General features: G+C 44.4%; 2 protein-coding genes across 2 annotated transcripts; one reads left to right on the forward strand and one right to left on the reverse strand.

The window, feature by feature from the left end:
* The first annotated feature begins 56 nt into the window (after positions 1-56).
* On the forward strand, positions 57-2,624 carry LOC135431412 (transcription factor grauzone). The gene is made up of 4 exons (XM_064686548.1): positions 57-260; positions 326-1,149; positions 1,237-1,431; positions 1,522-2,624. Exons 1-4 carry the CDS (start codon positions 150-152, stop codon positions 2,228-2,230), a joined length of 1,839 nt encoding a protein of 612 aa, XP_064542618.1. The 5' UTR covers positions 57-149; the 3' UTR covers positions 2,231-2,624.
* Vps51 (vacuolar protein sorting 51) lies at positions 2,239-5,367 on the reverse strand. Its single transcript, XM_064686547.1, has 5 exons — positions 4,431-5,367; positions 3,737-4,373; positions 3,156-3,677; positions 2,987-3,099; positions 2,239-2,502 (listed from the first exon to the last, which is right to left on the reverse strand). Exons 1-5 carry the CDS (start codon positions 5,291-5,293, stop codon positions 2,394-2,396), a joined length of 2,244 nt encoding a protein of 747 aa, XP_064542617.1. The 5' UTR covers positions 5,294-5,367; the 3' UTR covers positions 2,239-2,393.
* Positions 5,368-13,167: the final 7,800 nt, after the last annotated feature.

Consider the following 13,167-nt stretch of genomic DNA (forward strand, 5'->3'; position numbering starts at 1 on the left):
ACAGTCTACACTTACAAATTTGCCGTCGATTGATTATCGATAGCTTTGCATGCAAAAGAAGAAGCAGCAGATTGTTTTGATGCGCTATTTTAATTTAGGCGAATTTTGTGTTTATTGCTGACGCATTAAATGGAATAATCAACGCAACCATGATTTGCCGTCTGTGCCTGAACAGCGCAAGCGACACCATTCAAATATTTGAGGGCGTCGGCTTGTCCCTGAACGTAGCTACAGTGCTGGCCAAGTATTTTTGGTTTCAGGTATGTGTATTTGTGTATTTATACCTATTCCCAATTGCATCTGTACACAAAGCACATTATTGCAGCCGAAAAGCGATGATCCCATATCGACGGACATTTGTGTGGGCTGCTGGACGCGTGTCAGCGACTTTAACGAGTTCTATGCCAGCGTGGAGAAGGCGCATCGTCTGCTCACCGAGAGATTCTCTATTAAAGGCGGCGAACAGCCGGAGCGGATTACCACAAGCTGCGGCAGTTCGGTAGCAAGCGAGCAGACGCAGGAAAAGCAGGAGGACACAAAAGACTTTCCTCTGCACAGCGACGCCGAGGAAGACTTGGCTCAAGAGAACGACCATGCTGTGGAGGCAATGTACGCCAGCGGCAGCGAGAGCGACGCAGCTGCATCATTCAGCAACGAGCAGTTTCTCAACGATGTGCTGGCCCAGCAGGAAGATGCTGATGTACATACCACAGACTCGCCCGATGAGCCGGACAAAGCGACGGCACCAGAAGCTGTGCAAGAGCGTCGTGAAACGCGATCAACGCGCGCCAAAAGCAAAGCTCAACAAGTCGCTGAGACTGCTGCAGCTGAGCAGGCTGTTCCGGCCAAGCGCCGAGGTAGGTCCAAGCCCGAGAAAATCAACCCAAGCGCCGCCGAGGAGTTGCCAAAGAACAAACGCTATGTGGATTACAAGAAATCCATGCTGGAGATCGATGAAAAGATAGCGCAACATATGCGGCTCACCTGCAGCATTTGCCACGAGGGACAGGAGACGTTTCTACTGCTCTGCAAGCACATGATGCAGGTGCACCATCGCAAGGGCTATGCGGTGTGCTGCAACAAGAAGTTCTACAAACGTTCCTTTCTCACAGATCACATTGATCGCCACTCGAATCCTGAGAAATTTAAGTGAGTGGTAAAGTGCGGGCTATAAACAGCAATTGCTCCAGGTGCAGGCCCAGATCGTATAATACTAATGATTGGCTTGTTCTTTAGGTGCGAGCTCTGCGATAGAACCTTTGCGGACAAACAGTGTCTGCGCAATCATGAGCTGCTCAAGCATCAGCCGGATGAGCAGAAGAAGTTCATGTGCGAGCATTGTCCCAAGCGCTATACAAAGCAGTATTTATTGGATCAGCATAGAATTATACACAAGGAGCGCAATGTGCCTTGCGATATATGCGAGCGGCGGTGAGCGAATGTTTTGTAGCTGCGTCTGTACCAGCTCCATGTTGTCTGTATAAGTTCCTATTATAAACTGATCTATTTGCCTGATTTCAGTTTTCCCAACGTTTCAATGCTCTGCACGCACGTGAAGATGGTGCACGGCAACTATGGCACCATGTGCGACATATGCGCCCAGGTGATACGCGGACGCGCTGCCTTTCAGCGCCATCAGCTGGAGCATGCTGGCATTACGGAGCCCAAGGTGCAGTGCGACATTTGCGGCTCGTGGCACAAGAACAAATATAGTCTAAAGAAGCATGTGCGACGGCACAACGGCTCCTCCGAGGAATGCACCTGCACCATATGCGGCAAGGTGTCGCCCAATCGCAGCGCCATGCTCAGCCACCAGCGCTATGTGCACAATGCGGATCGGGTCCATGGCTGCAGTGTGTGCAATAAGAAATTCAAAAAGGCCATCAATCTCAAGGAGCACATGGCCACGCACACAGGCGAGGTGCTCTACAAGTGTCCGCACTGTCCGAAGACCTTCAATTCGAATGCCAACAAGCATTCGCATCGAAAAAAGTGCCATCCCAAGGAGTTCGAGGAGGCGCGCAAGGCCCGCATACAAAATCGCATGGGCGACAACACAAGCCCAAGCAAATCTCAAACGAGCTTGATAACCATAACCACGGGAGAGACCGACGGCGAGCTGGAGACGCACAATATACTCGTGACCACGACGGCGGAGCACAGCGATGGTGATTTCAAGGGCGAGGACATTGAGTTCATGCTCACACTCAGTCCACAGCCGGCGGAATAGACAATCTGTTTACTATTTATATATATATAATATTTAGTGTATTTGTATATTAAGTAAAATCCTTAGGCTAGCAGCAAGTAACAAAATTAAATAGACACAGATTAAAGCCAGGCTTTAAACCAGGAATGTTGCACAGAGATATTCTGTGTGGTATTTCAAAGTACTAACCACGCTCGCAAATGATTTCCACGGCATTCGGTTCCATTAGCACCGATTCCAGACAGCGATGCACAGCCGAGCCAAGTATTTCGTCCAGCAGGAAGTTAACCAGGCTGTAAAGTTAATGTTAAATGTTAAGTTAATGGCAACTAGAATGTATGGTTATATTCTGCGAACTTTTAAATACCCTGGTAGTTATAAAATATAGTAGATGCGCGATATATTTATACACTAAGCCAGACAATGGAATTTACTGAACCATATATGGGAAGTATATATTAGTCCGATTTTAGGAGCACAGCGGAGCCAGGTTTTTGGAAATATGGTTTTGACTAATATATGATCTGTTTGACTGATAACTGCATGCAGAAAAATTCGGGGGATTTACGCTAAATATCATTTAGATGACTTGAAAACTATGAGACTAGCTTGCAGAGCAACACGCCCATAGACAGACGCAGCTATATCGACTCGCTGATTAGGAATATATATACTTTAAACGTTTGCAACTGTCTCCTTCTAAAGAAGACAGCCCTCCGCAAGGGCTTACAGATGATTTAGACATTAGAGTTGTCTTCGCAGTAATGATTCACTTACTTCTCATCGCTGACAAAGCGCCAGAGATTCATTTGCAGATAGTGCGCATCCACTTGAATCTGCTGCAGACCAAACTTGCTGAAGGTGCGCAGACGCACGCACTCCAGCAGCGTCTGTGGGAGAATCAATTAGGGACTGAAGCAAGCAACAGAGTTGAAAAGCCACCCACCTTGAGTCCAATTTTAATGATGCCCATGACAATGGATGCCTTGCTAAACTCCACAGAGGTGAATATGTCCACGCGCTCCGAGAATAGGCGATGTATGTTAGACACATAGCTGGACTCCAGCTGCGAGGGCGTATAGTTGGACCAGTTGGAGCGATACTGCGGCTTGGAGGCATTGAAATTGCTGAAGTAAGTTTTGCGACTGGAATCGCTGCTGGCCGTGGTGCGAAATCCGGCATTGCCGGCGCTTTCATAGAGACTGGCCACCACAGTCTCAATGCTGCCCAGCTCTTCCACGACGCGCTTCATCACGGCCCGCACCGAACGAGGCTCCAGGCAGTTGAGCCAGTCGCGCGTCTCGACGCTCTTGCGCAGCATTTGGGATATGTTTGTGCCCTGCAGCCGCACATAGGCATCCAGCAGCGACTGTGCTGTCTCGCGCATTTCTGCGCAAATTTCCGTTTCGTGCGTGAGCGTGGCGCTGTTCTCCGACTCAATCTCGTAGAGATCATCGACGAGCGCAATCTGAAAATTAGGCGAATTTAATTCCTATAATTTATAAAGATCTCAACCAGATCATTTACCAGTATATGCACACCCTGCTGTTCCAGTTCGAGGCATGTCTTGGAGAGCACCAGCAGCAAATTGGGAGGACTGGAGCTGGAGGCATCTGCAAAGCCGCACATTACCTTGGAGATGTGACGCAGAAAGCCAATCAGGAGATTCTCCCTAATCCCCTCCACGCACAGAGCGCCCTTGTGCTCGGCCTTGATGTTGAAGGACCAATCGGTGCGCAGAAATATCATTAAATCCTGGAGCACGCCCTTTATCTTCTCAACCATGGCCACATACAGATTGCTGATGAGATCATTGAGACTCACGCCCGCAGCCAGATCGCTCTTGGCCGACACCAGCGACAGACGCACTGCGCTCAGGCTATCAGCAAAGTGATCCCTCAGGCTCTTGCCATGCGCATCGCAGAGTTGATGGGCGGCCGCAATGATGATGTCCAGCGTGTTGCGCTGCACCTGAAGGCCGCGACAAATGTTGCGCATGGCCTGCAGTCGGCGATGCAGGCGATCCAAGGCACGTAGCATGACCTGCGTATCGCCATATCCAATGTCCGATTCGACGCGATCCTGCACCAGCGTCAGATACTTGTCTATGTTCTCATTGAGAAAGAGGTTTAGCTCGTTGAGAGCATTCTCCTGGAAGTCATCGCTGTAAACACATGGATAGACGAATTAGCAACGTGTAGTTAGAAACTTACCAACTCACCGTTCGTGCTCGTAGTGCTTGGCCACAAACATATCGAAATATGAGGTGACCACCAGCGCCAGATCGTTGAGGAAGCCATCGATGCCCATGTCGACAAACTCCAGCATATCGCGTTCTGTCTGATCCTGCAGCATGACAATTTGTTCGTGCAGACGCTTGGCAGCACACCTCAACATCTCGCTGGCCAAATCCGAAGTCTTCTCGTCCAGCTGCAGCAGCAGTTCTCCTATTTCGGTCAGCGATTGGGCTGTATTTCCCGCTCGCTGAAAGTCCTGGCGCAGACGCTCCTTCAGCTCGGCCATTATCGCATCGCAGTCACGCTGAATGCCATCGAAGGATGGCTGCCTGCCGTACTGAGCGAACACCTTCTGGGCGTGCAGATAATCCTGCACAGCCTGCGCATAGTTTTGCTCCTCTATCAACGACTTGAGCTTCGCTGGCAACGTGGACAGAAACTGCAGGCGCTTGAGCAGCGAGTGCTTCTCTGACAGGCGACACAGCTGGGAGCGTGTGCCTTGGAGTGTGCCCGTGATCTGCTCGCTGAACGTTGTGATGGACTGCATCTTGGTCATCAGCAGATTCACATCCGTCTCCATCTGCTTGAAGTCATCCTTCATCTTGCGTATGGTGTCCGTTGCTGAGATGAATTTGTTGTAGTTCTCGTAGACGAGCGTCTGCATGTCCGAGTGCAGCGTTTGGGTGTCCTTCACGACGGCCGCCTCCGTGTCCATGATTTGCTTCAACGAGCAATCCTTCAGCAGCTTCTCCAGATATCTGTCTGCATCAAAGCTGGAACTGTCCATATCAAACGGATTGTCCTTTTCGTCCATTGGGTATGCAGTTTTTGGTGTTACTTTGTTCATTAAGCGCTTATTTACAAACTATTATTCACTTAGTTTGTGTGTCTGAAAACAGAAACATATGTTTCTGTTAAATGAATACCAAAAAATGTTGCTTAGCTGTTATTAACAGCTGTTAAATGCTCCACACACCTAACAATCGATAAGAGGTCGTAGACGTGTAACGCCGTGTGAGGAGGTCGAAGATAGTTTACTTTTTCTTAAGCTGTGTGCATTTTACAAGCAGTTGGCTAAGAATTTATTTGATGTTTGTTTTTTTTGCTGTTATACGAAATTTGTTTGGTTACTTATGCAATATAAAGAATACCTTTAAGCGACCACCTAAAAAAAATATAAAGCGCGCAATTTAGATTGTGGATTCTATATTTGATGTGGACACTATATCCACAACATATCGACCGACCGCCACAAAAGTTAAGCAGCGCGCTATCTACGATAATTTGAAAGTTAAATAATACAAATATGATTTGAATTGAATATATTTATTTTTGAAATATGAAAAGAGACAAAGTCGTATGAGTACGCTGTATCCTAACAGATTTTTTTTTAAGCTAAAATTGAAGCAAGAGCTCAAAAATACTGATAACTTTAATAGGTTACATACGCACAGTTGTCGTTTTGAACTATAAAAATAAATAATCTTTTAGCTGATAACGAAAAGCAATATACACAATCATATATATTATGTTATATATTATAGGTGTTTGTTTATAAAATTGTGAGCTGGGCTTTTACGTGGTCCAGTAGCGATAACCCCCAACATTCGAAGAAAATATTCTCAATGGAACACATCGTCAAGATTTTAGTGCTAGCTGCTTGGGCGCTAGCTGCGTCTATTTGCAACGTTGCGGCAGGTAATTCGAGTGCTTATTGCAACTGGTCAATATATCAATAATTTTGATTTTTTTTGCTGTGCAGATTGCGTAACAGATCCTGAGTCGATGCTGTGCGTCTTGGACCCAAATCGAGGCTAAGAACAAATATGTTGCATTACTTACTTATGCCTGAAGTGTTTATGAGTAAATAATCCAACAATGTAGCCCCAATGTGCTACTCATTGCTAAATGGGCGGAGGCTCGCTCACCCACCACGTCTTAGCAAAGTTCGAGTTTTTTGTTTTGAGCTGTCTGCCCAATCCAGTATCTCGTCTACGTGTGGTAAATCGCATTATGCGCCCACGCGACGGACACGAGCACAGACAGAGATAGAGATAGAGATAGAGATAGAGATGGAGACAGTGGCTCCTGGCGTTCGTGCATCATGTGCGATTGTCCGGCCACTTGTAGGCAGACACTGGCCACAGTTGTTGTTGTTGCCGTGCGGCTGCCGGGCATGTCGAGATGGATGAATAAACATGGACAAGTTTTCCACTTTGGGTCTGCCACAAAAATGGCAGAAGAGCGACGATGAAGTCGAGGCAGATACGGCAAAAGTAAAAGTAAAAGTTTTTGTGTCGTATCTCGCATCTGCTGCGGCATTGCCTCATTTCAAATACATTAACATTTTGACCTTTGGCAAAGTTTGGCCAGCTCCTCGAATTTAATTTCAAATTGTGTGCGGATTGTGTAAATCACGCGGCGAACGCTCCGCACCCCCGCTCCACCTGTCGGTCGAAAAACAAAATTACAATACGCGAAAGTGCATTGCATAGCTGCAGGCTGCACGCACACACACACATACACCCTACACACACACAAGCATAGGAAATTGTACAAGGTTTTCATTCATCAAACAGAAAATTGAATTTACATAAGCCAAACCAATGTCAAAAAAGCGCCCAAAACGCCAAGCGGCATTTGCCATGGGGCTTGGTTGCGGGGCGGGGGCGCGGGCAGCTAGAGTGACAAGCGCAGAGCTTGGAACGTCGAACGTGTCAAGGTCAAGTTACAGTTACATCCATTTTCGACTTTTGTCTTCCTACAGTCGCCTGCCACACGACTCCCCCCCTGTTCCACACGCCCCCAAGAAAAACCCAACTTAATGTGCGCGCAACAGGAACAACTTTTCATGTGAATTTTTTCGGTTGTGTGTGTGTGAATGTGTGTGTGTTTGTGTGCGCGTTGTTAAAGTGCGCCAAGTCGTTAAATGAATTTCAGTGCTGCATTGAGCACACTTAGAGCAGAGGAGCCAAGTGGATGAGCACTGCGAACATTTTAGTCAAGCGAGGGCTGCTTGAGAAGTTTTCAAATATGACGCTAAGCGATTCGAGCATTATTTTGATCAGTACTTAAACTTTGTCCATCTGGCAAAGCGTGGCCTCTATATAAACCTAACATATCATGGTCAGGACTAAATAGAATATCGATTGGCAATATAAGTAAAAGTAAAAGTAATGAGTTTTACCGTTCGATCGGCTTAAACTTCATTCTTAGAGCGAATTTATTTTAAACATGCCACGGGCAAGGCTATGCCCAATATTATCCTATATAGACATAGGTCAAAATATCCCACCCCATAACTCGGTCAAATCTCACCCGATTTCCACGAGGTTTGGCTATTTGTTCATGGCTTGGCCTCTAGATCAATTTGGCATTTAAATCTGGCAACATTATTCTTGGTCGAAATTCATGTCAAAATGGTACCAAATATCCTCGGTCAAATCTCATCCGATTTCCACGAGGTTTGGCTTTTTGCTTATTTATTATATGACTTTCAACTGGTTTTATAAAAATGTTTGAATTAGGTTAAGCCAAACAAAAACTGCCTTAAATCTAAATAAATAACTTTATAAAAGTAAAAAACAATGATTGGATATAGTAGATAAAAAATCTGTTTATATAAAAACTTCTGCTAAGAAAAGAAAGATAAAGCAGAAAACATAAAGATATACAGTGAAAGCTCCCGTAAAACCGCTACGTTGGGTGTCCGGTTATGCGAGCTTTCAGTGTATAAGAAAGGAAAGGATAGATAGGTAAAACGATAAATAAAGAAATACATATATTGGAATTCTAAGTAAATCAAAGATATTGTTTAAAGATATTTCTGTAAATCATTGGTTGGCTTTGCATTTATAAGACTTTTTTTGTTATTTTTTTTTGTGCACAATAGTTGGAGTTAGACAACTTTTGTAGCCGCCCTCGTTGCGTTTCATTTTAATGGATTATATACAGAGAATTGGACGCTTGACGGGGATTACTGCCAAGTGGCGCAGTCAAGTGAGGCCTTCCTGCATGGACAGCAAATGAAAGCCAAACAAGTTGACGGGCATGACATAACTGTAAATTACACTGCGCAACACGGCACAGCTGGGCACACTGTTGACGGCGCCTTATGTTAAAGCTGCAACCGAATGTGGCAAGTGCGAACAGCTTTATCAGCTGCGAATGCAGAATGCAATGCGTTTACCTTGGCCAAATCTTGGTCATAAATTCTGCAGGCAAAGTGCTTCCGTCGCCTGCCGCCAGGAGGCGCTTTAATAACGGTAAAGCATGGCCGATGGCAGGTGTTGCTGTTGCTTGCAAGAGGTGGGGCCTAACAATGCAAATGCAGCGCAATTTCGGCACAGGCTGCACTTAGCAGCATCCTTTAAAGGAAGAAAAAGGCTCGTAACTGTGTCGCAGCGCCTTTGCAGCTGATAGCAATAGACAGCGGCTGGTTGAAGGGGGGAGGGCGTGGAGGGGGGAAGGATGTGAGTGGGTGGGTTGTAAATTCAGAGTGGCAACAACTTTTCTTATTTTTGTAGTGGGCGTCGCTTTCTCTGACGTTGTCAATTTTTTATTGCCCTTTGGCTGTGACGTGGGCGTGGCAGCCAGAGAGGCGGCAAACGCTTTTAAGGTTAGCGGGTCACGTGCTCTTCAGGCGTGACAAGCTGTATACATACACCCACACACACACACACACACACACACATACACGTATATACATATATATAGAATTATTTCATCGCATTCCTCAGCTTGGTTCTTGGTAAATCAGTGCCGCATCTTTGCAGCCAGCCAATTGAATTCAAATGAAGTCATGCGGCCGTGACACGACATCCCAAATGCGTTGCCATAAATCAGGCATCAAAATTGACATTAATGTTGCCCCCGAGACTCAGTTGAAAGGGTGAGGGTAGTGCCAAGATGCCGCGCACTAAATTCAATTCCGCTGGCTTCATGTTCTAGCCCAGGAGAGCTTCTGATACAGCTTCAGCGTCTGCTCCGCGTGCCGTGTGCATCGATCACGCATGGAATATTCAAGTGACAATCTTGTGCCACCGCCCCCCTGCCCCTGCCAACCTCTGACCCCCGGGCGGCACGTAGCGGCACTCGCTGCAAATGCAAAACAAACAGCCAAATGCCAACTGACAAGCTGATTGCGTAATCTCTAAACTGCTGCGGCGGCAGCTTCTAAAAAAAACTGTATTACCTGGCAGCTGCGGGGGGCAAGGAATTGGTTAGAGCTACAAGCAACACATCTATATATATACACTGTTACAAATATTGTCGTGTTGCAAACAAAAATAAAAGCTCTAACAGCTTTTAAATTTAGACGAGCTGCGGCTCTTCGAGCATTTAATACACATTGGCTAAGAAAATTAGGTAACTATCTATAAATAAACATTAACATTAAATAGATTTTATTATTTTACACAATTTAATACCTTTCTATAATGTATCAAATTTTGTGTAACGCATTGAAGGATACAAATCCGACTTAGTAAAATATATGTATATATTCTATATCAGCATCAACAGCTAAGTTTATATAAAGTCATGTCCGTCCGTTCGTCTGTCTGTTTCTATGTGAACTAGTCTCTAAATTTTAAAGCCATCGTCTTGAAACCTTGCATAGTTGTCGAAACAGACCGGATCGGAATGCAATATCATAAAGCTGCCTTAAGAACAATCGGTCGAAAATTAAGTTCTTATATGAAAAACTTAGTTAGTTTACAAGATTTCTACTCTCCTCTCTTCTGCAAATATGACAAATTCTATCCACATTCGGACCACTATAGATTCGGACCAAGATCGCGATTCTAGATTAATATAGCTCTACAGGAAGCATCGCTAGAAATATGAAATATTTCTTTTTCCGCCATATTTTCACCAAACTCAGCATTATTTTTATTTTCACACACATCCTCAAAGCCGTAAAGCAAATATCTACAAGCGCATTAAATTTGTACTTTTGCATTATAATTATGAATGCACACACATAAAACTGGCATGAAAATAGCATTGAAATTGGGCGCAAACCAATTTTAGATTCAATTTCCATTAATAATTGTAAGCTATATAGCTTATAATATTGAGTTTAATAATAAAATTGTATGCCAAAGGTTATATTTTTAGCTGAAAACCGTTGGGAATCGCATTTATAGCAACATTTTTGGCTGTGCATGAGTTATTTAGTCTGCGGTTAGTTCCGTATTAGTCGCTAATTTGAACAGTATCTGCATTTGATTCCAATTTGCATATGGGATTAATGTTTATTCGCCTAAATGGGCACACACACACATGCACACGAGCATGCACACATGATATAAGGACCATACATCACATAAATTCAATTAATTACAATCTGCGGTTGGCTTTGTGCCACACGCCGCACAACTAGCGCAGACTTTAGACTGAAATGCAGGCGACATTTTTAATACACTTTTGTTATTTTGGACCAAAGTTTGGACAACTTTTCTTGCAGTTAAAACCCTCTAAGTTTTATTATGAACAACTTTATCGGGCATCCAGATATCTTAAGATATCTCAAACTTGGCAGTTACGAGCCTCACTATGATCCCCATAACAAAAGCATACTATATCACATTGATCCAATTGAACTATCGCTTTGGAATCGAGTTTTATTTCCAATTATATAAATATATCGCAAAGCTTTTTTACATGTCCAGAGGGTATTTAATGTGCGGCAGCCCGTGAAATGTTTATTTTTTAAATTGCCTTTAAAATTGGTCTATAAAAATAATTAAATTTTTATTAAAAACATTAATTTTTAATTGAACAGGAAAAATAAACATGCTATAAATTCAATAAAAGCGTTAGAGCCGATATAAATGAATGAAGTTTATCTATATATATATATTATATAGCACACTTATCAGCGCATTATTTTAATGCTCTTAATCTATTCTCTAAATATAAATCAATTCCATTTCATTGCCAGAGCCTGTTTTCTGCTACTGCACTGTACATTTGTTTGGCAAGGGAAATTCAGAGCAGATATCCTATTTGTACATGACTTATCCACACAGAATCCATATATTTATATTTGATATTTAAATATCTATTTAAGTATTCCAGATTTGAAGGCTCAAAAACAGCTTAGTATAGCTTAAAGAGATAAGAAGAGATGCTGGGAGCAGAAATACTCGCAGAAACAACAACGACAACAACAACTGTTAAACACTATTTAGTGTGTTGTATTGGTCAGTGAAATGAATGCTTTCTCGGCTGTGCAAATTCTATATTAAGGCCATGCCCCAAATTCCCACCCACTCAAAGAAAAAAGGGTTCATCCCGTGGCCTTTTGTATTTTTGGGTGACTGCTATCAACCCTTTGGGGTCTATTCCCTAGTGTCTGTACATACATTAAATTATCGACTCAATACGAAAATAAACCAGTCAAACTTACACCAGCTCTCTGTGTGTGTGTGTGTGCGTGTGTGTGTGTGCATGCTTTCTGTTTTACATTTTTCATAGCATACTTTGCTGCGCCCGAAAGCAACGACTCCATTTTGTCACATTTTATGGCAGCACTCAAAGCTGTTCGCTGAAATTTGCATGCCATACAGGAGCATACAACATGCTAGCAAGGGGGGAGGGCGGGTGGCGAGGGGGCTGAGTGTAAAAAGGTTTTTTTTTTAACATTGCATTTGTCGCACGACTGTTGACCTTTTAGCATTCAGCTTTTAGTTGCTGCTAATGTTATTATGAACCGCAGCAGCTCAGCAAAATATGCAAACACACAGGCACACACACACAAACACGCACACACACACACATGCGACATTTGGCATACGGCGCTGGCCGGTGCGCATTGTCAGCAGGGTTTGGTTGGGATCTGGTTGGACCGCAAAGCGTCGCATGAAATCAACAGTTTACCTTGATGTGGTGGGCGCTACGTGAGCCACGCACACACACACACATACACACACCCAGCGTCGTTGTGGGTATTGCCAGACAGATAGACAGTGGCGCATGCACAACAGCAATTACTCATGGCAATGGGGGGTCGGCAATATGAGTTACGGCCAGCATATCCGTTGCTGTAGACACCACCTCCGCCACCCCCGCCACCACCCGCTCCATCGATGCTGACCATTGTTGTGTGCATCGGTTGGCAGGCAGCATTTGTTTATTTGCTTATCATGCACTTCGTTTGCCCAAAATCAAAGCCTTTGTTTACCGTATTTTGGCAAAACTCTGGCAACGCTGCACGATTTGCATCTGTTTGATGCGGTTTGTACATTTACTAATTGGCAGCCCTGTGTCCCTAACAGTGCTGCAGTTTTTTTCTATTTAATACAAAACTTTTCGAAAAAGAAGATAAAAATTGGATGCAAATCAGCATGCAGCCAAGAGCTGTCTGCAGTATTGCGGTATCCTTGAGACCGCAGGGCAATCAGCATACATGATTTAACATGATTCAAGAAAATGTAAAACGCCAGCACACAAACACGAGCGCACACACACACACGCTCAGTCAAAGAAACACACACCTGCAACAGCAGCATTTCTAGCATATGCAAAGTGCAACTGGGCTCCCAAAATGTGCTAGCATAAGTAGAAGCAGGAGCAGAAGCAGAAACAGAATAAGCAGGCACCAGTCAGCTACAACATAAGCATACAACCGCCTGGGGACCCAACTGGGGCATATTTTGCGCCAATTTCCATGTCGATCGCTGGCTAAGTAAATGGTAAGGCAGTTGGCATGGTTCT

This window comes from Drosophila montana, unplaced genomic scaffold (genome assembly GCF_035044405.1).
Source record: "Drosophila montana isolate Dmon_TW-CO22-7 unplaced genomic scaffold, ASM3504440v1 contig_3200_1, whole genome shotgun sequence".
Taxonomy (NCBI): domain Eukaryota; kingdom Metazoa; phylum Arthropoda; class Insecta; order Diptera; family Drosophilidae; genus Drosophila; species Drosophila montana.

Coding starts and splice junctions, on each gene's coding strand:
- LOC135431412 (XM_064686548.1), top strand. CDS start 150: ATGATTTGCCGTCTGTGCCTGAACAGCGCAAGCGACACCATTCAAATA. Junction 261..325: donor CCAAGTATTTTTGGTTTCAG/GTATGTGTATTT, acceptor ACATTATTGCAG/CCGAAAAGCGATGATCCCAT. Junction 1,150..1,236: donor TCGAATCCTGAGAAATTTAA/GTGAGTGGTAAA, acceptor CTTGTTCTTTAG/GTGCGAGCTCTGCGATAGAA.
- Vps51 (XM_064686547.1), bottom strand. CDS start 5,293: ATGAACAAAGTAACACCAAAAACTGCATACCCAATGGACGAAAAGGAC. Junction 3,678..3,736: donor AGCAGGGTGTGCATATACTG/GTAAATGATCTG, acceptor CCTAATTTTCAG/ATTGCGCTCGTCGATGATCT. Junction 3,100..3,155: donor TCATTAAAATTGGACTCAAG/GTGGGTGGCTTT, acceptor ATTCTCCCACAG/ACGCTGCTGGAGTGCGTGCG.